This window comes from Rousettus aegyptiacus, unplaced genomic scaffold (assembly GCF_014176215.1).
Source record: "Rousettus aegyptiacus isolate mRouAeg1 unplaced genomic scaffold, mRouAeg1.p scaffold_m13_p_3, whole genome shotgun sequence".
NCBI classification, from domain to species: domain Eukaryota; kingdom Metazoa; phylum Chordata; class Mammalia; order Chiroptera; family Pteropodidae; genus Rousettus; species Rousettus aegyptiacus.
In genome coordinates, this window is record NW_023416306.1 from 31546322 (window position 1) to 31574042 (window position 27721).

The 27721-nt window shown below is 38.7% G+C and overlaps 1 protein-coding gene and 2 pseudogenes across 3 annotated transcripts in view; 1 reads left to right on the forward strand and 2 right to left on the reverse strand.

Moving 5' to 3' along the window:
- Positions 1-338: 338 nt before the first annotated feature.
- The window catches only part of NFX1 (nuclear transcription factor, X-box binding 1), a 53671-nt gene continuing 26288 nt past the window's right edge, over positions 339-27721 (reverse strand). For 2 of the 3 annotated variants that reach the window (XM_016130308.2, XM_016130311.2), the window contains exons 10-24: positions 25382-25479; positions 21974-22004; positions 18464-18546; positions 17450-17558; positions 14478-14597; positions 12483-12562; positions 9808-10038; positions 9005-9078; positions 8105-8206; positions 7420-7461; positions 4890-4988; positions 4228-4294; positions 2878-3023; positions 2065-2169; positions 339-973 (exon numbers count right to left, since the gene is read on the reverse strand). In XM_016130308.2, coding sequence (XP_015985794.2) covers positions 901-973; positions 2065-2169; positions 2878-3023; positions 4228-4294; positions 4890-4988; positions 7420-7461; positions 8105-8206; positions 9005-9078; positions 9808-10038; positions 12483-12562; positions 14478-14597; positions 17450-17558; positions 18464-18546; positions 21974-22004; positions 25382-25479 — 1460 coding nt within the window. In that variant the 3' untranslated portion in view covers positions 339-900. The remainder of the gene's footprint in view (positions 974-2064; positions 2170-2877; positions 3024-4227; positions 4295-4889; positions 4989-7419; positions 7462-8104; positions 8207-9004; positions 9079-9807; positions 10039-12482; positions 12563-14477; positions 14598-17449; positions 17559-18463; positions 18547-21973; positions 22005-25381; positions 25480-27721) is intronic. The other variant, XM_016130310.2, reaches the window with a different exon arrangement.
- Positions 23127-23244, forward strand: LOC118600527 (annotated as a pseudogene).
- LOC118600950 lies at positions 23331-23449 on the reverse strand (annotated as a pseudogene).

Below are 27721 nucleotides of genomic sequence, written 5' to 3' on the forward strand. Positions count from 1 at the left end.
ACAGGGAGAGCCAACATGGCTGCTGCAGGCCTGGGAGAAAGCAATACAGGAAAGGTAGGTCCACCTGAGGCTCTTTCTCAACCAAAGAGAAGGCAATTGGGGATACACTGGTCATACATAGAGGCCACAGTGTGGACATGACAGGAGAAGCTTGCTCTATGTCCTGTCGTCACAGTGTATAGCTAAAGTGACTACCACTAGACAGTGTTGGTGATGTGGTATGAGGCTCCCCCTGGACTCCAGAAAATGGAATTCTGTAAAGCTACCAGACCCCTCTGCTAGGTCTACAACTAGTGGTACTGAGAACCACTAAAATAAGTTCAGCTAGACCTATGAGAGTTTTTGGCAAAAGACTCGGATAAGATAGCTGGATTTAATACAACGCATGTGCTTCCAGATAAGGGGTACCAATTCAAGGTTTGGTATTTCAGGCTAAGAAGTTTGTGTCTTTCCAAAGATTGTGATCAGTCCGGATTAAGAAAGCGAGGTGCATCTGATGTTGCAGGCATTTTCGGGAAAAGAATGGATAACTGATATAAGTCAGGCTACGACTATGTGACATTAAACTGGTTTTGAGTTAAATTCTGGTTTGTCCAAATCAAGTCCAGTGTTCCCCTAACCCTCTGAGCAATCACAGTGAAAGTGTGAGGATACTCTGAAAATACATGACCGAATCACTAGTGACCGTGAAGTCAAGATCTGGCTGTACTGAGACATTGCATACAGATGGATTAGAGGACAGGGGATTTCTGACACATTCATGCTTTGGATGTATCAGTACAAGACAGTTTGTGAGGCTAGGAGTCCACCAGGCAGTTGGGAATAAGCATGATTTATCTGCTGGCAAATGAGTCTCTGCCCCACCTAATCATTCTTTCATCTAAGCGCATCTTGAGCTTCTCAGTCCTGGACATCAAAGTAGTCTATTACCGGCTCCTTGGCTATTTTCTGTAAATTACTGCTCCCAGGAGTCCTGAAAAGCAAACAAAGAATGATTCATCTTTTCTTTTTGGAGGAAACAGATTCAGGTCTTCAGAAAGTTAAGGATAGGCTGATTCCCCATTTGTGAAGCTTTGATAAGATAGAAGAGTCTACATAAACAGAACTGCTGAAATTTGGTGATGGGAACACAGAGGTTCTATTCTTTCTAAAAATTTTCCATGATATAGTTTTATACAAAAATAAAGCAAGCTAAGGGGAGGAAAAAGACAGCATGGCATAAACAGGCCAATGACTCCACATGGTTATGTCTAGGTGGTACTGGGCACGGCTGTGGAATAACGTGTGGAATACCCCGCCCGTTTTTAAAAGCATTGCCTGTACAAACAGGCAATCAATGCTGACTAGCATCCAGGCCACCTGCTTCCCAAGGGTGGCTGGAGCTGACACTGGGGAGCTACATGGCCCCAGATGCTCCCAATGAGCAACACCTAGCTCCCTTGTCCAGTCCCAATATGACTGCTATGACCCTCACGGTGACCTTGTAAACTGCCCTACCAGAGGTTTTGTGTAGGGGGTACTGTTAGGGCCTGTGTGTGGAAGGCCAGAACAGGAGTAGGGAACCCTCTGGGTTTCAGAGCAACTTTCAGCAACGTCGTCTTGTGACCGGAGGGCATCTGGCTCCACTCCTGGCAAGGGAGAGGAGGGGAAGGAGGGACAATGCTCCTTTCCTCCTCCCATCTAAGAAAACACCTGGCAGACTTGCTGCTGCTTGCCAACGTGGTTTGCTTTTCTCTTTAAATCATGAATGTATGCTTTTGTTGTAAAAATGACTCAAACCATATGGAAGTAGGGCAAAACATGAAAGTCCCCCTCTTTACTGCCAGCTCTCCTCATCAATCCCAGTTCTCTCTGCAGGGAGGGTAGACATTACAAACGACAAATTGGGACCCTCTGGCATGACAAATGTGTTTGACATCCAGTTGAACCTTACATATTTGAACACGGCACCTCGAGGCCAGGCCCGAGGAGGCCACAAATGGGTGGTGCAGCCCAGAACAGTTCAGCTCTGCTGGCTTCTCTGAACAGACAGAACCCTTTGGAAAGCAGCTGAAAAATCCTTACTTGTCTGTCTGATGTCTGTGATGAGGAATTGGTGGTGGAGGCCGTGAATGCATTTCTTTTTCAAGTACACCTGTCAGTGTGGTAGGAGGACAAATGGACTTCCCTCTGATAAAAGTCAGAACACAAAGTATTGATAATTATTTGTAGAGAAAGGTAGACAGATGAAAATCTAGTGTGACTTTGACAGTATGGTGCGACTGAGCACTCTCTGATATGACCTGTCTCCGCTCAGGCACGGTCACCTTCATTTAACCCTCATCCCTTCCACCCACCTCTGCTGGGCCTATTATCTGCTTCTTCTCATTTCGCACTCAAGTTTTCCTCATTGGGAAGTTTTTGCTACTCGCTCAGGTTCTGACAGTGATCCTAGGTTCTCCCTGTCCCCTCCTGTCTCACATTACTGCCTCAGTCTTCTCCGATGGCAAACACTGTTTACAGCAGATGCCTTGAGTCACAGTCTAGAATTCTTTCTGTTTTCATCATGCCAGGACAGAAGGGAAAAAAGGACAGACGTGATGAACAGGTACCCAACCCAGGCCCTCAGGGTCTACTCCCGCTGCCTCCAGTGACTGATGTAGGTCTGGGCAGACACGAGGCTTCCTTTCTTTAGGTGTGTCTGTCCTGTGGACTGAGGCATGGGCTTTGTTCTCTATTCTGGACTTTCAGATTATCTCAGAATGGTTGTGCCAAAAGCAGATTTTCCAACTACTCTTCCAGGAGAGAAAGTAAGGGAAGCAAATATTGACAGACCTTGCTTCCCAGCTCCAGGTTGTCCCACCGAGCAGTTCTTTCGTGATGACAAAATCAACCCACCTGACTGCAGTGACCACGACATTGCGCTTTGGTTCACTGTCATAGCTCATGCTCTCTAGGCCGTATACTTGGGCCAGGTCGTGGATAAGCTTTCGGTGGTCTCTGTTCATGGGAGGGAAGAAGTGGCTCTTCTTACTATTCTTTCCCTGTATTGAGGAAATGGAGACTGATAAAATCATCCTGAAAACAGAGTATGCTTACAAAGGTCCTTCCCCCGCCACTGGAACAGCCTGGGTCAACAGAGAAATGGCCGAGTTGTAGAGGCCCACAGTGTGTACAGCATTTTACTACCTGCCAAGCAAGCCGAGGAGTTTAGGAGGTGACAGGCTGATGCACTTCACCTGTTCTGTGAACCACACAACAGCAGCTGGCCAGGGTTAGGGACAAAGGGTAAGTGAACTGAGACTTACACAGACAGTGTCATGATTCTTCCTGAGGGGACTTGTAACTGGGGAGTGAGTGATACTCCCAAGAAAAGGCTAAATAAATTGAAGACTTATAAAACAAGAAAATCTCACTTCCTATTAAAGTACGTTCTACACTAAAAATCATGAGTGTGCAGACACACACACACATAAGCAGAGAAATACATTTGCTCAGTTTTCCTAATAGGAGAGGAACAATGATTCCATTCCCTCCTTTGTGTTAGTATCCTGCTGGGAAGTGGGAACAGAGGGAGGAAGCGAAGGGGGCAAGAAAGACGGTGGGAGGGAAATCTCTCATTAGATATGGAGCTAAAGCAGCCATCTCATCCTCACTCGGAGCCCCCACTGAATGAAGAGGGAGCCACTGTGAGGCTCACTGCCTCTGACTAAGACTTTTTTCCCTTAAAGCTACCTTCTCAACATCCGTGGCTGCCTCCAGGATGCAGGCCTCATTCTCTTGAGACTCCTGAGGGAGTCTATCCCACTACTCTTCAGCTCTAGTCATCCAATTTTTTATCTTTACTTACGGGTTTCTTTCTGCCTATGGGGTAATGAAGAACCAGTAGGTCCTACTACACAATAGCCCTTCAGAGATCTGAGGGCCAAGCATATCTTCCTAAGTATCTCCACACAATCATTCAACTATCACTACTGAACCCCCTCATCCAGTTTCTCCACCCATTCTTAGGCACCAAGCTAGGATTTTTATTTACACATAGTTTGATTGCAGATATCATTCCTAAACCAGGACATGGATTCCACCAACATTATCATAGCTGGGCTTTGGGAAAAATAGGGATCCTCGAAAGGAAGTTGAGACTTTTTTTCAGCAACTACTCTAACACCAGTAATGTTTCTGGGACTTGATTTTTTTTTTATCAAGCTGGCCTTAGAGACATGTCAAGTTGGATGTTTTGACTTCAACCTTATTCACGGCTTCCACGAGGGCTTCCATTTCCTTCTCAATGTCACTGACAAACTTTAAGTCCTTCCTGAAATGAGAAATTGTCACAGTTAATTTCCTCTGTTTTTGCTCTTTGAGAATCCTTCCCACCCACGTTCTCTGTCTGTATAGTGCAGACAAAGGACAATGTGGGGAGAACAACTACAGAGGTCAGGAATTTTCAGGTAACAGAATGTCAACTGTGACTGAACAAAAGAGAAAAATGAGAAAAAGTATGAGAAAGGAGATGACAGAAGGAGAAATAGCCACTGTAGAACCAGGAGACAGATGGAAAATAAGAGGTGTCACTGCCTAACTAAGGATGCACGTGACTGAGACCTGGGTAAGAGAAGTCGAATTTGGCCAGACAGGCTTCAATTTAGGCTAGTCCAGCCCAAACTCCTATCATAGAGGCTGCTCCACGCCATGCCCCACCCCCCACACCGCCAAGTTCAACTCTTAAACAGGATAGTTTTGAGAAACCAAAAGAAGGATTTTTATTAAACATCACATAATCTCTTAAATAGATGCATAAACTTTAACTGGCTCAATCACAGAGGAATTAAACATATTAGTTACTATATCTTAAAAGATCAAACACTCTTGTAAGCCACAATTAAGAAAGCAGGTAACACATTCCATACCTGGCATCTTCTTTCAAACTGTCACTGAATTTTGACGCTGAAGAACGTACATTGAAAGGATCAGAATCATCACTGATATGAAATGCCTCTGCTAACTGCCTGAAAGTAAGCGAGAAGTGTGTAAATAAAAAGAAAGGAGGGGGAAGAAAACTATCTTATAGTAACACAGAGTGCTCACCATGTCCTAAGTTCTTTATACATTAACAATCCCAATTATTTAGGAAAGAATAACAACAACTTGGGAAAAGATATGGTATTGTCTTCACAGACCTGGGTTCAAATCTCTATACCAGTAACAAGGAATTAGAAAATTAATTTTTAAAAGTGATACAAGAAAAAATACCAATTTTAATAGCATCGAAAAACATCAAATAGCAAGGAACAAATCTACTGAAAGATGTACAAGATCTATATATAGAAAACTATAAAATATCATTGAGAGAAAGCAAAGAAGGCATGAATAAATGAAAGGATACACCTTGCTCATAGATTAGAAGACTCAACATTATAAAGATGTTAAATCTCCCCAAAGTGACCTATAAATTGAATATCAACTGAACCAAAAACCCAGCAAGTTTTTGATAATCTAATTCTAAAATTTAAGTGTAAATACAAATGGCCAAGAATAGCCAAGACAATCTTGAAGAACCATGTTTGAAGAGATATACTACCAGATATTAAGGCTTGTTATAAAGGTACAATAACTAAGACAGTACGATACTAGTGTGATAGAACATAATGAGCTCAGAAATAGACTCACACATAATATAAATACTTGATTTAAAACAAAGGCAGTACTGCAGAGCACTGAAAAAAGGATATCTTGATAAATGGTACTGGTCAAATGAATATTCATGTGGAAAAAAATCATAAACCCTCCTTATATCACACTCAAAAAATATCAGTCCAGGTCAACTGTAGATCTAAATGTGAAAAGTAAAACAATATAGCTTCTAGAACATCATCACAATCAACAGAGATAGGTAAGTATTTCTTAAGCAGGACATAAAAAGCACTACTCGCTAAGGAAAAAACTGGACTACATTAGAATTAGAATCTTCTGTTTATCAAAGGACATCATGAAAAGTGGAAAGTGGAAGTATGGAGTACGAGAAAATACAATATATAAAACCAAAGGACTCATATTCAAAATATATAAAGAACTCCTACTAATCAATATGAAAAAGATACAACACAATTTAAAAAAGAGCAAAAGACTTGAATAGGCACTTCAGAAAAGAGGATATCCAAATGCCCAATAAACATGGGAAAAGGTGTTCAACCTCACTGGTCATCAGGTAAATGTAAGTTCAAGCTCAATGACATTCGGTTATACATCCATGAGAATGGATTAAAATTAAAAAGACTAACAATTCTTAGTACTGACAAAAAAAGTAGAGCAATGAGAACTGTGACCTTGCTGGTAGGAATGTAATTCGGTACAACCATTCTGGACACAGTTTGGCAGAATTGACTAAAGCTGAACAATTGCATACCGTATTAATCAGTAATCTTACTCTTAAGTTCACATCCAACAGAAAAGAATACGTATATACAGCAAAGCAAGTATATATGTTTTTACACAGTATTTGTAATTGCTCAATACTGATAACATATCTATTAATGGTAGAAAAAAGAATTAGATTATTACAGTAAAATATCACGCAGGAATGAAAATGAAAAAGTACTGCTACGTGCAATGATAGGAATGAATGTCACGAACATAATAAAAGCCAGACAAAAATAATACAACTATATGATTTCATCATCAATATAAAGTTCAAAAACAGACAAAACTATTCTAAAGTATTAGAAGTCAGGACAGAGGTAATATCTTTGAGGAGTATAAGAGAGGATTCTGGTAATTTTCCATTTCTTGACCTGGGTGCTATTATAACACTGTGTTCACTTTGTGTGTGATGACTCACTAGTTTGTATACTTCTGATCTTCTATATCTATGTTACACTTCAACTTAAAAGTTCATTAAAAAAAATTTAAGCCTCTTATCTCCATGGGAATAAGGAAGTCTGCCAGTCACTGAATAAGTATGCTGTGGCATGTGATGTTCACACCATGCCCCAAACCGCACAAGCTCATGTTTCAGAAATATGCTGAAATCATGTTAAGTGGTTTATCCTTAGACATTTCTTTTTCTTTCCTTTTTTTTTTTTTTAAGGCGAGGCAACCCTTGGCTGAACACACTGATTGCAAGGACCTTGCCAGCTTACAATCCCTTATTTGTTATTTTTTACGCCTATAGCACCTGGTCTTTCTAGGTGGTCTCCCATCCAAGTACTAACCAGGCTCAACCCTGCTTAGTTTCTAAGACTTAGTTTCCAAGGCTTGTTCAGGGTAGCATGGCTGTAGATGACACTTCAATTCTTGATGATTGAATTTCTTACCCTCCAATAGCAGCCAAGGACTCAGAGCAGGTGTCAAGTGAGTGAATGCTTGAAGGGTTGCTCTCTCCCACAAGTTTCACAGAGCTCAAGGACAATTATCAGATAAACAGCAGTTGACACTACTTACTTTTTCCTTTCCAAAGCTAAACACTCCTCATCGCACTCCAGCCTTGAGAAGCAAATGAAAAAAATAAAGTCAGAGCACAGGTTTCACAGTTTCTATCCAGCAATAAGTTCTTAGTCAACTCTGAAATAGAGTGGACTCTGGCCAAAGGACAGCTAGATGAGGACCCTCTCAAGGACAGGTGGGCAGGACTCTGGTTTATGGGAGTCTAGGAGTCCTCAGAAGGGCCTCAGAGTGTCTCCTGCCTGCTCAGCCTCCAAAATGCTCCTAGTACCCCTCTGACAACCACAACTCCCCCTTTCCACATAGCTGCCACTCTGCTTCTCTGTTCTCCTGTGGGTTGGGGTGGACACTTCTAGGGCTCTGCTTCCTCTAGGTTGGAGTGAGGCCTGGAAAAGTCTCCTCTGGTCTTAACTATACCCTGAGTAGAATTCTTCAGATTAGATTGGGTGTGACCCTTAACATCAAATGTCTGTTGAACACCTACTGTATGCGCAAGGGCTTTACTGGGAGGGATTGAGATAAATCAATGGTTCCTGCCCTCTGGAAATTAAGTCTAATAGAAGAAAGAAAAGAAAGAAAGAAAAGAAAGAAAAGAAAGAAAAGAAAGAAAGAAAGAAAGAAAGAAAGAAAGAAAGAAAGAAAGAAAGAAAGAAAGAAAGAAAGAAAGAAGGCATTAAAATATTACCTGGCTTGGTGCATTTCCTTCTTAGTAATTAACTTGCTGATTTCCACAGAATCTCCGAGCTGCATGTCTGTTATTTTGGAGGCCATGGAAATGGCAGCCATTCTGAAGTATAAAAAAGAGAAGAAAAGGTATTGCAGTTATACAAGAACCTTCTTATATTAGGCACATAAAAGACTTCCTTCAAGGCAAATCTACCACTTGCCAATTTGTGCGGCCTTGGAAGCCCATCTATTATAAACTATCTACATGCTTATGACCTAGCTCCTCATTTAGATTCCAAGCAGCTAGCTCCACAGAAAATGATGAGGTAATCCAATCCTTGGTACTCCCTTGAACATCAGGGGAATGCCTGGCACTCAGTAGGTATTCAAATATAGCCACTCTAATGTCTGCATACCTCTAAAGACTTATCTCCGTGATACATCTCTGCATTTAATCAGAGACATATACAACCATCCATTCTTAACACCTCTACCTGTGTACTCAGATCACTATGTGAACACATGAGTCCCAAGATTTCAGGAGGCTGCAAAGACACCTCACAGAGCAGTCAGAAACCCCCATCCCAGGGGAGGAGCATAGGACTTGGTCCTGGCTTTGTCGCCACAAATGGTGGGATGTTACAGCAATTCATGCAACTTCAGGACCTCTTCCCTTGGTGTAATAGGACCAAAAGGGGGAGAGAGGAAGAAGGATGAAGGGAAATAAAAAGGCTATTATACAAATTAAAGTTCAGGAAGGAAAGGTACATAAGCAGTATTTTTTCTTTGAACCAGAAAAACTAAATTTAAGAAAATTTATTTTAAAAATTTTCCAACTTTTACAAAATTGCAAGGATCTTATAACACATGTATACCCTTTCCTAGGTCCCCCAATTGTTAACATTTAAGTAGCACAAACCTTTGATAAGTACTGGATGCTTCAGAGCAAATCATGATCTCTTTTCTTCGTCCACATTCACACTGCAGCTCGATCTGAAATAAGATTAAGATAAAATGACTTTTAGCACATGGAAACCATGTGAATAGGCAGGTTTTATTTTTAAAGTCTTTCTCAAATCAAATCATGGCAAAGAATAGAGAGTGGCTACCCTCCACGATGGAGGAAGCTAACCACACATGCAAACTGATAACACAGTAGCTGACATACTACGAGGGAAATGTCCGGTCTGCAGTGCCCTAGTAGTGGGAATTGCTCCTGTCCTTAATCCTACCTGAAGGGACAGGACTAAAATGGAGTTTTCACCATAGAACTAGAGGTAGACATCTGACCCAAGACCAGCTAAGACCTAACCAACTCCACCTTATCCCGCTGCTTCCACCTCCTCAGGGCGGTCTTGCTTAATTCTGCAGACCATGTCAGCCCCCTCTCACGTGCTCTCAGAGCTCGCTCTTCATGACACCACAGTTATAATTAATTATGAGTAATTAATATCTATCCCATCTAATTGAAGGGACCATGTGCCTCCTGTTCTTATGTAGCCCTAGCACAACATCTTGCACAAAACAGACCTTTATATTATTTAAAAGGCCATCTCGAGCTGGGCAGTCGGAAATCTATATGATTTATTTCACTTTCTCTCACTAACTTAACTTGCATTTCCTTGCAACCAATGAATGACCCCTGACTAGAATGCATGCCCAGGGCTTATTAGCAGTCCCAGAACCAGAGTCAATGCCCTGCCTGGAGCCAGGAATACATACCTTAGCTTTGCAAGCAGTCATGGGGCACGGTGCACTGAGGTGGCAGGGTGCCATACATGGGTGGCCACAGTTGGCTCTGGCAGTGGTGCAGGGCTGCTTGCAGGCCTCATCCATGAGACAGTCTCCTTTGTGACAGAGTCTCTGACACCTGTGCATCCCACATGGTAGCATGGCACTGCAGGGTAATCCGCAAGAGATATCAACCAGGTGACACGGGATGTTGCTTCGTAACTAGGAAAGACAGAAGTACCCAAATTTTCATCTCTGTATAAAACTTCGGGCGAGTTTTAACTTCCTAGTTAAACATTTCTGAACTTTCAAAAAGCATTTTTTTTTTTAAAAAAAGTACTTTTTATCTGAAAAAATATTAGGCTGATTTATTTTTTAGGTGAGGCAACCCTTGGCTGACTTCACAGATTGTAAGGACCTTGTCAGCTTACAATCCCTTATTTTTTATTTTTTACGCCTGTAACACCTGGTCTTCCTAGGTGGTCTCCTATCCAAGTACTAACCAGGCTCGACTCTCCTTAGCTTCCAAGATCAGATGAGATTGGGCTTGTTCAGGGTGGCATGGCCGTAGATATTAGGCTGATTTTTGAAGTCTGAAAGGTTAGTTTGAAGAGAACATAAATCTGAACCTTATTAATAATGCTTGTTAGGATCCCAAAGGATTTGTCGTAGTAGTCAAGTGTGACTGGGGACATGAAATTTTCAAGGTGGGTAACAAGCATATAAATCCACATCACTACAGAGTATTTGAAAAGGCTATCACCAGCTGGGAGGATCAGATGATCTCTTCCCTCCTCTGCAAACAGCTAGGGCACTGAGTTGAGACAAATCCTGAAGAGTGGGGGCACCGTTGGCCCATGGTTTCAAGACTACAGGCAGGGATGTTTTATGTAATTAAATACTCAACTCTCCTCACATCTTCCAACCCATGGTCTCCACAGCTTTAGGCAACTGTCCTCTAAAAAATTAAGAGGCAATAGGAACGCCCAACTCATGTTTTTCTTGAGAAACTGCCTCCTTCTAGGATTCCTCACTTGAGGAAAAAGATGCTAGAATTTTATTCTTGTAGAACCAAAGGTTACTTGTAATCACTCCAATTCTTTCAAAAATGCTCAAAATGAGGCATATATTTTAACTAAAGTGATACATAAATTTTACTTTTAAAGAAGCCTCCAGAGTCTAGGATATACATGCTTCTAATGCTTTGGAATCAGTATTTTGGTAGACTGTAGTTCCCAATCATTAAACACTTACCTGCTCTACTATCAGGAAGCTGGGGATAATTTTTGCACATACTGTGCCCTCTGCTGTCCCCTCCCCACAAGACTTGTCTATCTCCTCATTATCCTTTAGGATGCTACTTCCTCTAAAAATGCCTTCCCTGGGTAGAAGTCCCATCTATCCCCTTTAATACTTTGTACTTAGACTCCACAGGGCAGGAGCCAAAACTGCCTTGTTTACTTCTGAATCATCTAAACCCAGCCTTTACCTAGCCATTATAGGCACACAATAAACACTTGTTGAATGAAGTCTGAACAAGCCATCAGTACAAAAATGACACATGATTAGAATGGTTACTCTCAGAGGAAAGGAGATTTGTGAAAGAAGAATAAATATTAAAGACTATGACTTGAGAATCACTCACAGGAAATAAGTGGAAAAAAATTTGTCTATCAAGATAAGAACACTGAAAGTATGTTGTCATAAATGTCAAGAGGGTCAGCAAATGCTGGCCAAGCGTTATGAAGTAAAAACAGCTGGTTACAAAACAGTATAATCTTCATAGAATTAGGCAGAGAGTGTATCACACATGACGGATGGTCTATACACCAGAATGTTAAGAGTATTTCTTTCTGGGTAGCAGAATTATTTTCATAATTGTCTATAATGAATATGCATTTCAAAAAATAAACATTTTAAAAAGTGTTTCAAAGGGTCTATAGTTAATAGTGCCAAATATAACTTAGAGGTATATTTCATGGTAGTGACAATGAGGAGGTGCAGGTGAGCCTGGAAGAAGGCATATGGGCCCAGGTAGGAAGCTGCATAGGGCATAGAGAGAAGGAACAGCGGCTGCTGGTGGAGAGCCCACCTCTACTCCTGGATGCTCTCACTGTAACACCTTTCCCCAGGCTAGCAGCCTCCTCTCGTGCCGGTTATCCTAGAAGTTGTCTCAGAAAACAGCCCATGTTCTTAAGGCCAACTGACTTAATTTTACTTATTATAAGCAGATTAAAAATGATAGAAGAATAGACTCAAAATGCTACCTACTATATGACTATTATGTGACATTCTGGAAAAGGCAACACTTTTGGGACAGACTATGGATCATTGGTTGCCAGGATCTGGAGGATGGGGTAGAATAACTATAGACGGACATAAAGGAATGCTTTTTTGGTGTAGATAAACTGTTCTACATCTTGATTGTGGTGGAGGTTATGTGACTGAATGAATGCTTTTGTCAAAACTCATAGACCTGTACACTAAAAATGGTAAATTTTATTTTATACAAACCATACCTTAATTAAAAAAAGAAAGAAAGAAGTGTCAACAGCAAATCTCTGCTTCTTGGAGTATTAACTCTGAGATATGATGGGACTAACAACTCAAAGTAGTCCAATCATAAATCTCTGGCTGGGACAATGAACACGAGAGAGAAAACTTACCTCATGTTTGCCCATGCACCATTTCTGAGTTAGGAAAGTACAAGGGGGACATTTTTCTTCACTATGACAAGAATGATATACTGTAGAAACAGAAAAGTAAAATTAGCAATGATATTTAAATAAAGCCACCTAAACTATTATACCCATTATAATGGCCTATGACATGGAACTTTTAAATGTAGGAGTACTTTTAGAAATGGTCACAGGAAAGTAAAAAGTGGCTGACTTTACAATAAAGTGTTGAAAGATGAGTATGAGTGAGAAAAAGAAACCCAACTGAGGGGGACAGACATGCTAAACAAAGCAGAAAGGGAAGTAGCTTCCTGCCTCATCTTCTGTGGCACAATCCCACGGTCTGTCCATTCTACTCTGTCATTCTTTGGCCCTACCTTACACAGCAACTGCTCACTTCTGCTCCGACATCTTTGTTACTCATCCATCTAACACACTTCCCCTGACTCCTTACAATTTCCTTGCTGCCTGAAAGAAGCAGTTCCTCCAAACTCATCTCTACAACAGTCTTCCTTGTCCTACTGCACCCTGCCCTAAGGTCTCTTACATTCCCTGATGTTCTAGTTCTTATGCAAATGGCTTGCTGCCATGTTATCTGGTCCATCTTCTGTAATGGTGGTTGTGTCATGTGTATTTAATTACCAACCTCTTCCTCTCAGGGAGCACATAAGAAACTGAAGGTCCTGGGCTATTTTTTCTTCCTCTAAATCACCCTGTGTCTGACACCATGCTAGGTACACAACACAAATTAAATTAAATACATGCTAAATAAAAGCAAGCTAAAACAACATAACTCACAAATGGTTCAAGTCTTACTATGGACATTAACCAGCAGGATTTGGACTTCATCTGTTAACATCCACAAGTGAGTGAAAAGGAGGAAGTGGGTGAGTACTGGCTTGGGCATTTACTTCACACTGGTATGAACACCACAGCAGGAGATTGCAAACTAAGCTGGAAGGCCATCCTAAGGTCCCTAAAGAAGGAAGGAGCTTTTCATTTCATAAAGAATTTACTTAATTCTGTTTTACTCTATTACCTTAAAAAATTGAGAGCTGGTTGCCTATTTATCAATCAGTCTAAATCATAAAGTCAGACTTACTGTAAGAAATCTGGTGATTTGAGTAATTTCAAGTTTGTCTCTGAGACTTGGTAAAATGAAAAGATGGGCCCGATATGGTCCTAGAGGAAAGCCAGCAACTAGACTGGACATATATGAAAAACAGGTGATGACAAGTAGCTTTTGGCTAGTGTCCAAAGCAGACCATGAGAAAAAAATGGAAAACTGAAATGTTCAGCAACATAAGACCAACTAAATAAGTTATGGTCCATCTATGCAACAGAACACTCCACTGCCATCAAAAATCTATATTGTAAATGATATTCATTGATAAAAAAAAGAGGTTAAAACTACAACAACAAAAAATGCTAGTTAAAATGAGTAAGTTCAGTAGGATCCAACTTAGAAAATAAAATAGCAAATGGATATTTTGCCCATGAAAAAAGGCCCCCCAAAATATACACTAAGTTTAATTCCTGGAAGATGATATAATAGATGATTTAATTTCCATCTTGTGACTTTATCTCTATTTTTCTTTTTATATAATAAACATATATTGCTTCTATAACGAGAACAAAATCTAAAGTTACTTTTATTTTGTAAAAAGATGTTCAACTTTGAAATATGCACCACAAATGCAGACCACATAGACAGAAGAAACGTTCCTGAAAGATAAGAACCACCGGGGCTTCTCCCAACCTTTTGGGTGTGTTTGACATCCACAGGTAAAGAAGTGGAGGGCGTTGCAATTCCCAGCTCTGGTCCTGATCACAGACCCATCTTCATAGAAGCACCCCCTGAGCCCAGGCAGCAAGGGGTGCCACCACAGCATGACCTCAGAGCAGTGAAGACTGTCATGCAACATCCTAAATGACATGGTGTGAGCAGGCTATGAGGTGTGGAAGCAAGGAGATGGGACACACCTGGATGGTCACATTCATGGATTCTGGCGCAGGTTTGGGTACACTCAGGGGGCCTGGTACCACAAGGAACTGGAGGGTAGATCACTGATGCACCACAATGGCAGGTTAACTCATCAAAACCTGGTGGAGCAGCAGGTGAAACAAAACAACCCTCATGAGTCTGGGATGAGCATGGACATAATCACACACACACACACACACATACACACACTTTTTTTTTTTTTTTGACTTATATTTCTAGAGAAGAATTTTTAGAAGGGTTGCTTTTTTAAAAAAGGTTTTTATTTTATGAAAGTTGAGCTGGTAACAGAGGAGCAGGCAGATACATTTTCACTTGCAGCAAACTAATTCCGTGGACCCAAGATAGTTTTATATGTCTTCTATAAACAACAGATCGATAGGCCATATCTTTCTGAGAGAACAGGAAACTTCCACCAAAAATACAGCTCTTTTTTTAGTTGTTCTGGTTAGGAAAATGAATAGAGATTATGAGAGCTACAGGTAAATAACATACATACAAAAATATCCATTGAATTATAAACCCTTAAGAGCTACTGAAGCCATTCAAAAAAAATTCTTATAGGTATAAGCAACATCTATGATGCTAGAAATGTGAAGCTGAAATGAAGTGTAGAGCTACAACTGAGTGCACTGGGCACAGTTCACAGTCAAATCAAATGAGAGCTCACATGGGACAGTTCTAACAAGCAGCCCACTCTGTCAAGAGCTCCCCTAACCCTTAGATGCCAAGGGGAGCCTTGGTAGAGGCTAGGCCCTGGGCCATGGTTCCCAACTAGAACACCCAAGTTGGGAAGTCCAGGGCTCTCCAGGATTCCCCCACCTTCTGCTCTTTTCAGTTAGCACTTTTCAGCAAGCCCTTCAGAAACTACACAATATGGTAGAAAAAAACCCCTGTAAATACAGTCAGGAGGCTTAGGCTTCTAGTTCTAGAACTACTTTTTACTTGCTCAGAGACTATGGGCAGGTAATTTAACTCCTCTGAGCTTCCTTTTGGTCAAATGGGGATATGAAACTTTGACCTATCCACTCAACAAGCTTATTGTTAGGATGAGCTAATATATGTGAAATAGCTAAGTAAAGGGTAAGGGGCCATGTACGGTGCTTCTATGGAACTCTCTGTGTGTGGCTTACACTGAGTTAACTTGCTTTTGAAAGAAGACAAACTTAGCATTCTAGGGAAGGCATTTTGGGAAATCCTGATTTAGACCAATTTTAATGTAGCAGTTCTCAAAGTGTGCTCTGTGGTTTCCTAGGAGTCCCTCAGAGCCTTTCAGGGAGTCCACAAGGTCAAAACTCCTTTTATAATAATACTAAGGTGTTATTTACTTTTTTCACTTATGTACACACTTGCACTGATGGTATAAAAGCAAAAAAACTGCCAGGGCCTTAGTGCAAATCAAGACTGTAGCATTAAACTGTAATTATTGTACTTTTTACTATCAAGCACTTAGAGTAAATAAAAAATGCCAGTTTCACTTAAGAAAGGCCTTGATGAAGCAGTAAAAAAAACCTTTGACTCTTGAATTCATGTTTTTTTAAATATTCTATGAACCAAAATGGGAAATCTGCATAAAGCACTTTTGCTGAACACAAAAAATATCCTGGTTGTTTTAAAAAATTGCACTTCTTTGAGCTGTGAGCTAAATTAACATCTTTTTTTTTTTCTGAAAACACCATTTTTACTTAAAAGAACACTGACAAACTACAGTTATTTAGACTTAGGTACTTGGCTAATATTTTAGCAAAAAGTAAACAAAGTGAGCCTGTCAAGAAAAATGACTTTGTTGTCAATGATAAAATTCAAGCTTTCAATGACAAAAGAATATTTGAAAACATGTTACCACTAAGAGCTTGACAACTTTCTAAAACATTTCCCAAGACTTTTCTGAGGAGACTGGTAGTTACAGTAATGTATGAGTGTTTTTTTTTTTTAAATTATTATTTTTTTATGGTGACATTGGTTAATGAAATCTAATAAGTTTCAGCTGTACATTTTAACAGTAAGGCATATATATATTTACACTAGGTAATGTATGAGTTTTTAATAGCATAACACAAAATTTGTTACTATTTCAAAGATCTGCGTAACCCAGTAAAAATTATTTTCCAAATTATCAGTGTATGATGTAAAAGAGCCACTCGAAATATAACAAAAACCAATGAATTTCAATGTGACATTGAACAAAAACAAAAACACTGACTTAAGTCCTTTCTGAAGTGAGGATGAGTTTTGGTGTAATATCAAAGGAGATAGCCACAATTATTTGAAAAAGTTTTAAAAACACTCATCCCTTTTGCAAATAGCTGTTGAGGCCAGAATTTTTTCGTATGCCTCAACTATATTGCAACAGATTGATGTAGCAGATATAAGAATCCAACTATCTTCTATTAAATCAGGCATCTACTCTTCTCACTAATTTTTTAAAATATACTTTTTCTAAAAATAAATATTATTTATGTTAACATGTAATGGACATATTGTTTAAAAAAACAAATAAATCAATTTTAAAAATGTCTCAGTTTTGAGTCCTCATATGATAAATAAAGCTATAACCCACATAAAAAGAGCTTTTGAAATCTTCGATAATTTTTAAGATTGCAAATAAGTCCTAAGACCAAAAAGTTTGCAAACTGCTGTAATAACATACGGAAAGAAAACTTGCTGAGGACAGAACCTGGGTCAATAATATTTAAGAGGCAGGTAGCAAAAGAGGTATCCATTAATGAACCAGACTTTATCTTAGGATTGTTGCCTACATGCCAAGTTTCAAACATTCAGGACAATAATCAGCACTAGGAATAACAAAAAAAAAAACCTCAACATATTTGAAATATGAAGTCTTATTAGTTTAGTAATCCATACCAATCTAAGCATTATCAATCTTTCAAAATATATTATGCCTGAATATCTAGAAAATTCTTATAATAAAGTATAAAGTAAAGACTCTCACTAGCTTGCCAGCATGTCTGGCAGTTCCCACGATGACACGGTTCTTCACATCTATGAAGGCCACAACGGAGTTTCCGCCCACAAATCAAAGGACACTTGTGCTCCTTATCCTAAGAAGAGGGGTTTATGCTTTAGAAAAATAACCATAAGATTAATAATAATAAAAAAAGGCTCTCTACATTTATGGATGAAATGAGAGGTTGGGATTAGATATGAAATAATCAAGGGAGGAGGAATTAGTGGGAATGTAGATGAAACAACATGGGTCATGAGCTGATCACTACTAAAGCTGGATACTGGGTATAGGGGACTCATACTAGTCTTTCTGCTTTTGTATATGTTTGAAATTTTTGATGAGAAGTCGTTTGCCTTCAAACACTGGTTTATAAGTAGGTCTTGACATACTACATAATTTCATCACTCTTCACCTTATCAATATATACATTTTAAAAGTAATAACAACTATATATTTTATATATACATATACGTGTGTGTATGTATGTACTACCCTGCTATTGGTACTGTGTTATCTTGTTTACACACATACACGATAAGATAACACAGTACCGACGGCCAGGTAGTGCTTCCTTTGTTTAGTTCCATAGAAGTGAGTATTTCAGATAATTAAACTTGCTCCTTTCAAAAATCCCACACTCATTTTGCTGCAAACCTGACCCAAGGAGTATATGAAATCTAAAGCCCAAGCTGCTAAGGCCAGGCCAGTCTGTGTGTTGGGACAGGACACAATCTCCTGCAGAGGACTGTACACACATCTAGTAGTCTCGAACTGTGGAACCTGAGGCCTTCTGTCTTTTGTCTTTCTCTTTCTCCATGTTGCCACTGGCTGACTTCTTGACCTAGCTGAGGTCAGCTTGATTTGAGCAGCTCCAACTCCTGCTCAGGGGCCAGTTCCAGTGATTTCTAAATCTGGGCTGCATTCCAGATGGCTAAGGGCTCCAGAAGCCGAGGCCCTGGATGAATACATCTGACTGTGCCCAATGATAGGTCCACTTACCACACAACATATCTCATTACATTTATGCCGTCCACACAACCGTTTCTTGTTACATCGCTTGTCACACATAAATGTAGCATCTGCTGTGGGCAATTATAAACACAAAAAATAAATTAAAAAATATAAACATTCATCCAATAAATATTTGAGTGACTACAGGCTGAAGAAATACAAATGTAACAATGTAAATAAAATGGTGAAAATGTTATGGTGAAAATGCATATTAAAACATCATTTTCCACTCAGATTGTCAAAAAATAGAAAAGAAAATAGGAAGCCTGCTTAATATATAGTATAGGTGAAGGTGTGGAGAAAAAGGCACACATACTTAGCAGATAAGAGTATAAACTTTTAGAATATATTTATATCTATCAAAAATATAAGTAGTAATTCCATTTTAAAGAATCCTTCCTATAGATATAATTTCAGAAGTAGCTAAGACACTAAGAGCACAAACAACAAAAGAAAAAAAATAAATTGGACTTGATCAAAATTAAAAACTTTAATGCATCAAAGAACACTATCAAAAAGTGAAAAGACAACCCACATGATGGGAGAAAATATTTGCAAGGGTCTAGGATCCAAAATACATAAAGAACTCTTACAACTCAACAACAAAAAGACAACCCCAATTTAAAAATGGGCAAAGGACTTGAACAGATTCTTTTCCAAAGATATATAAATGGGCAACTACATGGAAAAAGTTCAGCATCGTTAGTAATCAGGGAAATGAAAATCAAAACTACAACATATCACTTCACACCCACTTAGAATGGCTATAATAAAAAAATAAAAAACAGAAAAAAGCAAGTATCAGAGAGGATATAGAGGAACTGGAACCCTCACACACTGCTAGTGAAAATGTAAAATGGCGTAGCTGCTGTGGAAAATAGTATGGAAGTTTTTCAAAAAATTACACAGGATTACCATATGATCCAGCAATTCCACTTCTAGGTATATACCCCAAATAACTTAAAACAGGTTTTCAAATAAAATTTGGCACAAAGGTTCACAGCAGCACTATTCGCTATAACCAAAAGATGGAAACAACCCAAATGTCCATCAACAGATAAATAGATAAACACATGGTGGCACATACATACAATGGAATTCTTCAGGCATAAAGAGGAATGAAGTACTGACAGGTGCTAAAACATGGATGAACCTTGAGAACAGGCTAAATGAAAAGAGCCAGGCACAAAAGGTTACATATTATATGGTTCCATTTATATGAAATACTTAGAATAGGTAAATCCATAGAGACAGAAAGCAGATTAGAGGTTGCCAGGGGCTCAGGGGTCAAAGTAAATGGGAAGTGAAAACTTAATGAATACAGGGTTTTCCTTGAGGTGATGCAAATATTTTATAACTAGACAGAGGTGATGATTACATAACAATGTGAACGCACTAAATGCCACTGAATTGTATATTTTAAAATGTTTCATTCTATGTTACGTGCATTTTATCTCAATAATAAAAAAAAGTGGGCTAGGTGCTGAAGTGTTTATGAGTGAAATGATGTTTGAGATTTGTTGTACTTCAGTTAAAATAAAAAGTAGGAAAGGGAGGGACAGAAGAAACAAGACAGATAAAATGTTGATAATTGTTGATGATGGGTGATACATACACACAAATATCTACACTTTAAGATATGATTTGAAATTTTTCATCATAAAGTTTTAAAAAGTGGAACAAGATGGTTACTGCACTAGTTGTAATGAAGAAAAACTGGAGACAATCTAAACGAGCACCCAAGGGCAACAGAGAACTATACTATGGTATACCCACACACTGAAAGAGGGAGACATATATACACTGATATGGAAAAATGTCTTTATTACTGAGGGGAAGAAAAGCCCCAAATCACAAATAGAATTTTTAGTATAAACCTAAGTTTAGGGGGGAAATCAAAACTATACTAGCATGTGTATATATCTGTATGACTACAGAAAACGATTTGGACCTACATCCAACAAACTATTGATATTGACAGTGGTTTCATTAGGTAAGTGGAACTAGGAGGTAAAAATGGGAAGAGGGTGTATTTTCACTTTTTACTTTAAAAGTGTACCAATGTTGTAATTTCTTTGGAATTATGTTTTTAACAACCAAAATTTTAACTGAGGTTTTTATGTAGATATTTGTTCAGCTCCCATACAGCTACTCCCCACCTTCTTCAAGATAAGACATCCTTAATTTTGTTCAGAAATTGGACACCCATGTGCTCTTCAATTGCAGAGGTATATGTTGACTCATCTAGCCTGTTATGATAATCCCATTCTCCTTGTTAGTGAAGGTTTAGATAGAAGAATATGATATAAAGTATATTAAGAACCTTTCAGGATTCTTGCTCTTAAGAAGAGAAGTTTAAGAATCTTTTTTTCCTCCATGTTATTAGCTAGATGAGGACTCAGGTGTGGAATTGCTGTAGCTAACTTATACCCATGAGAGGAAAACCAAGAAAATCACAGAGAAGCTAAATTGGATCCTGGAACCACTGAGCTTGGAATTAACAAACCTTGGACCTGTTCTGACTCCAGACTTCCTGTTATGTGAGACAGTAAACCCCCTGATTGCCAAAGTCAGTTTTCCTTGGGTTTTCTGATAGCTACAGCCAGAAGCATCCTAACCAAAACAGCTTTCTTTCTGACCAGAATAAGAGCTTTTACTTTGTACATATTTGTCTTCTATTACTTTCCCAAAAAGGTTTTAAGGTGGCTTAAACCAAAGACTATGTTAGTAAGACAGATATAGAAAGATAATGGAGTGGGTCAGCAGGATCAAGGACAAAAGAAGAAACAATTTTCTGGGCCTTAAGGGTAAGAAGGCTGCTGGCTGAATCCCTGTTCCAGGTATCCAATAGTCCTACATCCTTAAAGGAATCAAGCATCAGAGTCTGTGTGTAAAAAGTTTGTTTCATTAAATATTATTTATTTTTACTTCTCCCCACTAATATTTTATTATGAAAATTTTTAAACATATAAAAAAGTTGAAGCAATTTTGCAGTGAACATTCACATGCCCACTACTAGGTTCCACCATTAGTTTCCTTTTTCACACATCTATTCTTCTATACACTCATGAATTTATCTTATTTTTTAAAATCATTTAACATAGATTTTATCTTTTTTTAAGTTTATTGGGGGTAACATTGGTTAATACAATTATATAATTTTCAAGTGTACATTATAATTTGACATCTACATATTTTACTGTGTGATCACCGCCCAGAGTCCAGTTTCCTTCAGCTACCATATATTTGATCCCTTTTAATCTTATTTTTTATTTGGTGCATTTCAAAGTAAGCTGCAGACATGAGTATGCTTCCCCTAAAATTTTCAGTACTTCATTAACTAGAATTCAATTTATGGTTCTTCCTTACGAGGTAAAGGTTATACACAATCAAATGCCCAAATTTTAAGTGTACCTTCACTGACTTTAGACAAATACATAACCCTACATAACATTACCTTCTCCCAGAAAGTTCCCTCATGTCCCTTCCCAGTCATACCTTCACTTTTGAGACTGGTACATGGAAGCTCCTATGGAAAAAGAAAAAAAAAGGGTAACTACTTTAGAAATAAATGAAACAACACAACTATAGTGTAATGCTAAATGTAACACGTGTATCCCAAATATCCTGTATGTCTTTGGCAGTCAGTTTATTCACCAACTTCACCTGTCTGGAGCAAGGTTAGCCCAGTACCTATGTTATGCTTTACTCAAAACAGGGCCCCAGGTTTACTGACTTTTCATGCAAATATAATTGTAACAATCTTTGTGGTCTGGCCTCCAAATGCATAGCAGATTAAAACTAAATGAAAGAAAAGCTGATATAGGTAGGCAAGGCAAAAAGAAATAACTACCCAGCAAGGGTACAATAGACAGAACAATAAAAAAAGACCAGATATAAGAATTGAAAATATACAACAATCCAATACCATTTAGTGCTGGGGTAAACAGCTCTACACACTCAAGAGCAGCCCTGACAACACAGCCGGACGGAGGCAAAGTGGAATGCAGTAATCCTTTGGCATTCGAAGTTTTATTACTGTGGTTTTCACTATGTGTGAATGATTCCAAAGGTCTATCACATGTAATTTTGCTGTGGCATGATCCTAAATAATGTGTGTGGTGAGGCTGGTGTATGGGAGGTGAATCACTCACTCGGGGGAAGAGTGAACCTGGCTGGTTGCCCAGCATCTACATCTGAATTTGGTCTTGATGCCATTTACGGGTTGCCATGTACTAAGAAACAAACAAAATGACAAAGGCATTCCTTCTAGTGAAATGACCCTGAAAAAAATAGGCAGCTACTAGACTAGATAACAGAAGTGGTCTTACAAATTTAAGCTTTTTGACTAGAAGATGTTTTAGATAAATTAATGAGTTAGCTGGGTTTGATAATATGAAAAAGTCTCCCAGAGGCTCTTTCAAGATGTAAAGGAAAGGTGACTCATGAAATAGACTTAGTTTTCCAGTTAATGCAAACACTGGATTGTACAGAAGAAATGACATGCTGGAGGGGTATCTACAACTGTAAGAAAAGGTAGAGCGCCCACAAATCCCTATAATAAAAATGAATTACCAATAAAAACAATACAGTATCCTTTGTAAAGAGGCAGTAAGATATGGCACACATTTCTCAAAGACTCTCACTAAATGTCTACAGCCATGTCACTCCGAAAAGCCCGATCCCATCTGATCTTGGAAGCTAAGCGGGGTTGGGCCTGGTTAGTACTTGGATGGGAAACCACCTAGGAAGACCAGGTGCTGTAGGCAACCCTTAGGTGAGGCAATCCTTGGTTGACCTCACAGATTGCAAGGACTTTGTCAGTTTACTTTTACTTTGTCCCTTACTTTTTATTCGCCTACAGCACCTGGTCTTCCTAGGTGGTTTCCCATCCAAGTACTAACCAGGCCCGACCCTGTTTAGCTTCTGAGATCAGATGGGATTGGGCTTATTCAGGATGGCATGGCCGTAGACAGAAATAAGTTTTATTTACCTAGAAAACTTACTTCCATGGAAAATCCCATTCCATTACAAAAGACATTTTCATGAAAAAATTTATACTTATGAAAAATATGGCTAAACAGTGAGGTGATCATTAGCATTTCAGAGAGATTTTTCACTTTGTCAAAGGGTTTAACAATTCATACTGACAGTGAATGCCTGGAGCAATTTTACAATTAAGACTTTTATTTGCAAAAATTCAATTCATGCACAGCTTTTCAAGAATACACTCACTGCCATGGGGTCCACTATTAGAGGGCAAGGGTAAATGAGAAGCAAAAAAAGAAAAAGCGAAGAGAGAAAGGGATTGCTGGGGAGAAAGAAGCAAACCGACAGTAGCCATTTCAAACTCGGGCATCCCAAACTCGCTTGTGATTCTTGGTCACAAAGAGCTCCTCTGGGCATTACCAAATTTGTGATTACTAAATTGCAGTATCTCACAGTCTTACGAAGTATAAAATGGTCCTGTACTTTACATTCAAAATTCCTTTACTGCCCTATGTATTCCATGATTTCTTTCAGACCCTGGCCCGTGCTCTACTGGGAAGGGTGCCAATACGCACCGAAATGACTAGCAGTAGGTCAGAGAGCAGGAAAGGACAACATTCAGTATGTTCCTCAAGTTGATTACCCGAAGACTTCCACAGGAAGGCTTCCTGCCTCTTCTGGTTAGACACAGGAATTGACACTATGGCCTAATTCCAAGATGGTAAGACATCCCCTTTTTTATAACACAAAGTCCAATCAAAACTGCCCAACGCAGAAATTAGACAAACTATCTATACTTATCAAATTATAAAACAGTTATATAGTGAATAATCAACATTACCCAAAGAGAGGTCTGGCTTTTGCCATTGGCTTCTGGGAGGTAATATCTAAGACTCTGGAATATGCCTGATTAGAGTGTCACTGTGTACATGCCTAGGGCCTTCAATCACAAGTGACTGGGGTCATATTGTGTAATAATATGAGTCAGAGTACAGAATGGCCATACGGTATAGTCTTAGGGTAGAGGTTGGCCACACCAAAAAAAAAAACAATGATATGATTTAGGGTGGAGGCTTTGAGTCACACAGTATCAGCAGTCCTCTAGAGGGAGGGACTGGAGACTAAGATCAGCTATGATGGCAGTCAACCATGTCTTCACAACAGAGTCCCAATAAAAACTGAACATTCAGGCTTGGGTAAGCTTCCTTGTTTGGCAATACTCCATCATAATGTTATATACTGATGCTGAAAAACTCACGCTGTTCCAGCTCTATGGGGAGAGGACAACTAGAAGCTTCACATTTGGTACTTTCTTGGACTCTGCCTTATGTGGTTCTTCCTTTGGCTGATTTTAATCTCTATCCTTTTCCTGTGACATACTGTAACCATGAGTATAATAGTTTTCATTGAGTACTGTGAGCCCTTCTAGTGAATTATCAAACTTTGAGGGTAGTCTTGGGGACCAATGGACTTGCAGCTGGTATCAGAAGTTAGGGTAGTCACATGGACTGTTCTAATTCAGTTGTCTAAACTTTTGCAGTTGGTATGAAAAGTGAGGGCAATCTTGTGGACTGTGTTCCCTTTAACTTCTTAGTTAGCTAACTCCTTGCAACAGTGCTACTGTTCTCTTCTGGCACCCAGCATTATCACACTGTATTTGGTAGAGCTATCCGTGTACTTGCCCTATCTCTATTATTGGCCTCTGAGCTGTGAGCACTAGACCCATCCATCCACAGAACCAGTACTTATCCTACACCTTGGTCCATAGTGGTGTCAGCATACATTCGCTGGATCGAATAAATCATACATAGTATGAAAGAAATAAAACTAAGATTATTTTGATTCCTCCCCTCCCATAATCACCAAATTAAAAGGCATAGATAAGTATCACCAACTGTAGCAATGTTTGGGATTTACCTTTGTTCTGAAAGAGCATCTGCAGGAAATAACTGATGTGCGAGAGCATGGTCCACAGTCTCCCTCATGGCAGAGCTTTTCACAGGTATGGATGAAATCTTTAATAAAAACGAAAAGAACCAGGAATGAAAATTGCAACTATTCATTTCAGACTCCCAAATTCACTAGCTGCATTGATCTACTTCTCTTCGCTGCAACTCCACAATCAAAGCTGAGGGAAGAAGGATGTCATCAATGCCTTTTCCCCTATCTTCCCTTTATCCAGTTACTGGACTACGCTTTAGATTGTCTGATGCTTTGTCTAAGTTGAAGAACGGATCTTCTGTCTCTTCCTTATTTGTGCCCCAAGTCTCCAGTGGATTTACATTAGCCTTGGATCCACTTAAAATTATAGCCATGGGTGACTTTACTAAAGTGTTCATGACTGCAAATCATCTGGGGATCATAAATAATCAGAAGCCACAATCCATAACCCCATTGCCTCAAATTGTAAACATCTGGTGATAGGTGGCCTGCCATTCATTTTGCTAAATTAGGTTTAGGATAAGTCTTGTTTCAAGGATCCCTCAGGGACTGCTCATAGTCTCTTTCAATAGGTGCTGTTCACGCAATATATTTTTTCCATCCTTTTACTGTTATTCTAATTGTATCTTTGACTCTAAAGTCTATTTCCTAAAGGTAGCAAGCATACCTTGCTCCCCACCCCACCCCCACCCCCGCTAAATTTGATTTGACAATCTCTGCTTTTTAATGGTTTAATACTTTCACATTCACATGACTATCGACATAGTTGGATTTACATTTGCCATTTCACTTAGTTTTCTACATCTTGTATCTTTATTGTTAATCTAATCTTCCTTTACTGTTTTCTTTTGGATTAAGTGAATGTTTTCTTCTGTAATATTTTTCTTCTTTAATGGTATTTTTCACTAAAGGTTTTGAGTTTTTTAATGATTACGCTAGATTTACCATATGCGCCTTATCAGAATCTACTTCAGATTTAATGAACTAACCTAATTCCAGTGAAGCCTTACTCCAATATAGCTGGTCTCTCCTCTTTTGTGCTATTATTGTTATACAATGTTATATATTTTATATATTTAACATATAATCTATATGTTACAAATCCAACAATATATTGTTATAATTATTACTTTACATGTCTATTAAAGAAGCTGACAAAAGAGAACTATATATTTGTAGTTTGTTATAGTTTTCTTATTTACCATTTCTGGGTTCCTTCATTTGTTGCTGTGGATCTGAGGTACCATGTGATATAATTTCTTTACTCCAATACAACTTTGATCCCTCCTACCTCCTTTGTGCTGTTATTATCAGATATATTTCTATATTATAGGCCCAATATTCCAATTATATACATTTTATACAACTGCTTTTTAAATCAGTTGAAAAAAGAATATGCACTTATACTGTCTTTTATAATTACCTTCGCTATTTTTTTTTAAATGTGGATTTGAATTTATATCTTGGTTTATTTGCTTTCAGTCTAAAGAAATTCTAGTATTATTTACTATAAAGTAATCTGCTAGTAACAAAATTCTCCATTTTGATTTTCAATTTGAAAAACAATTTTGCTAGATATAAGATTTGTAGTTGGCAGGGCTTTTTCTTTCAGGATTTTGAATATATCATTTCATGGCTTTCTGTTTGTGATGCAGTGTTCTCCACTGTTTCTAACAAGAAGTCTGTTGTTAATCTTATAGGGCTTCCCTTGGGTCATTTTTCTCTTGCAACTTTCTCCTTGTTTTTGGCTTCCAGTATTTTTACTTTATGTCTAGGTGTGGATTTCTTTGAATTTACCCTATTTGAATTTGTTGGGCTTCCTGGATATATAGATTGATGTTTTTCAATAAATTTGGAAAGTTTTCAGCCATTATTTCTTCAAATATTTTTCTGTTCCTTTCTCTTCTCTTTTATGTGTGTGCGTGTGTGTGTGTGTGTGTGTGTATAGTAAGCAAACATATAAACATATATGTTTACTTACTTATGTCCCACATTTCTCTGAGGCACTGTTCATTTTTCTTCATTCTATTTGCTCTCTGATCTTTGGGTTATAAATTTCTACTGCTCTACCTTCACATTCATTGAGCCTTTCTTCTGTCAGCTCAAATCTACTGTTGAGCCCCTTTAATAAATTTTTCATTTTAGTTATTAAACTTTTCAATTCCAGATTTTCCATTTGGTCCTTTTTAAATAATTTTTATCCCCTTATTGGTATTCTCTATTTGATGAGACGCTGTCTTTATACCTTCCTTTACTTCTTTAGGCATGATTTCCTTTAGTTCTTTGAACACATTTATAATGGCTACTTTGAAGTTT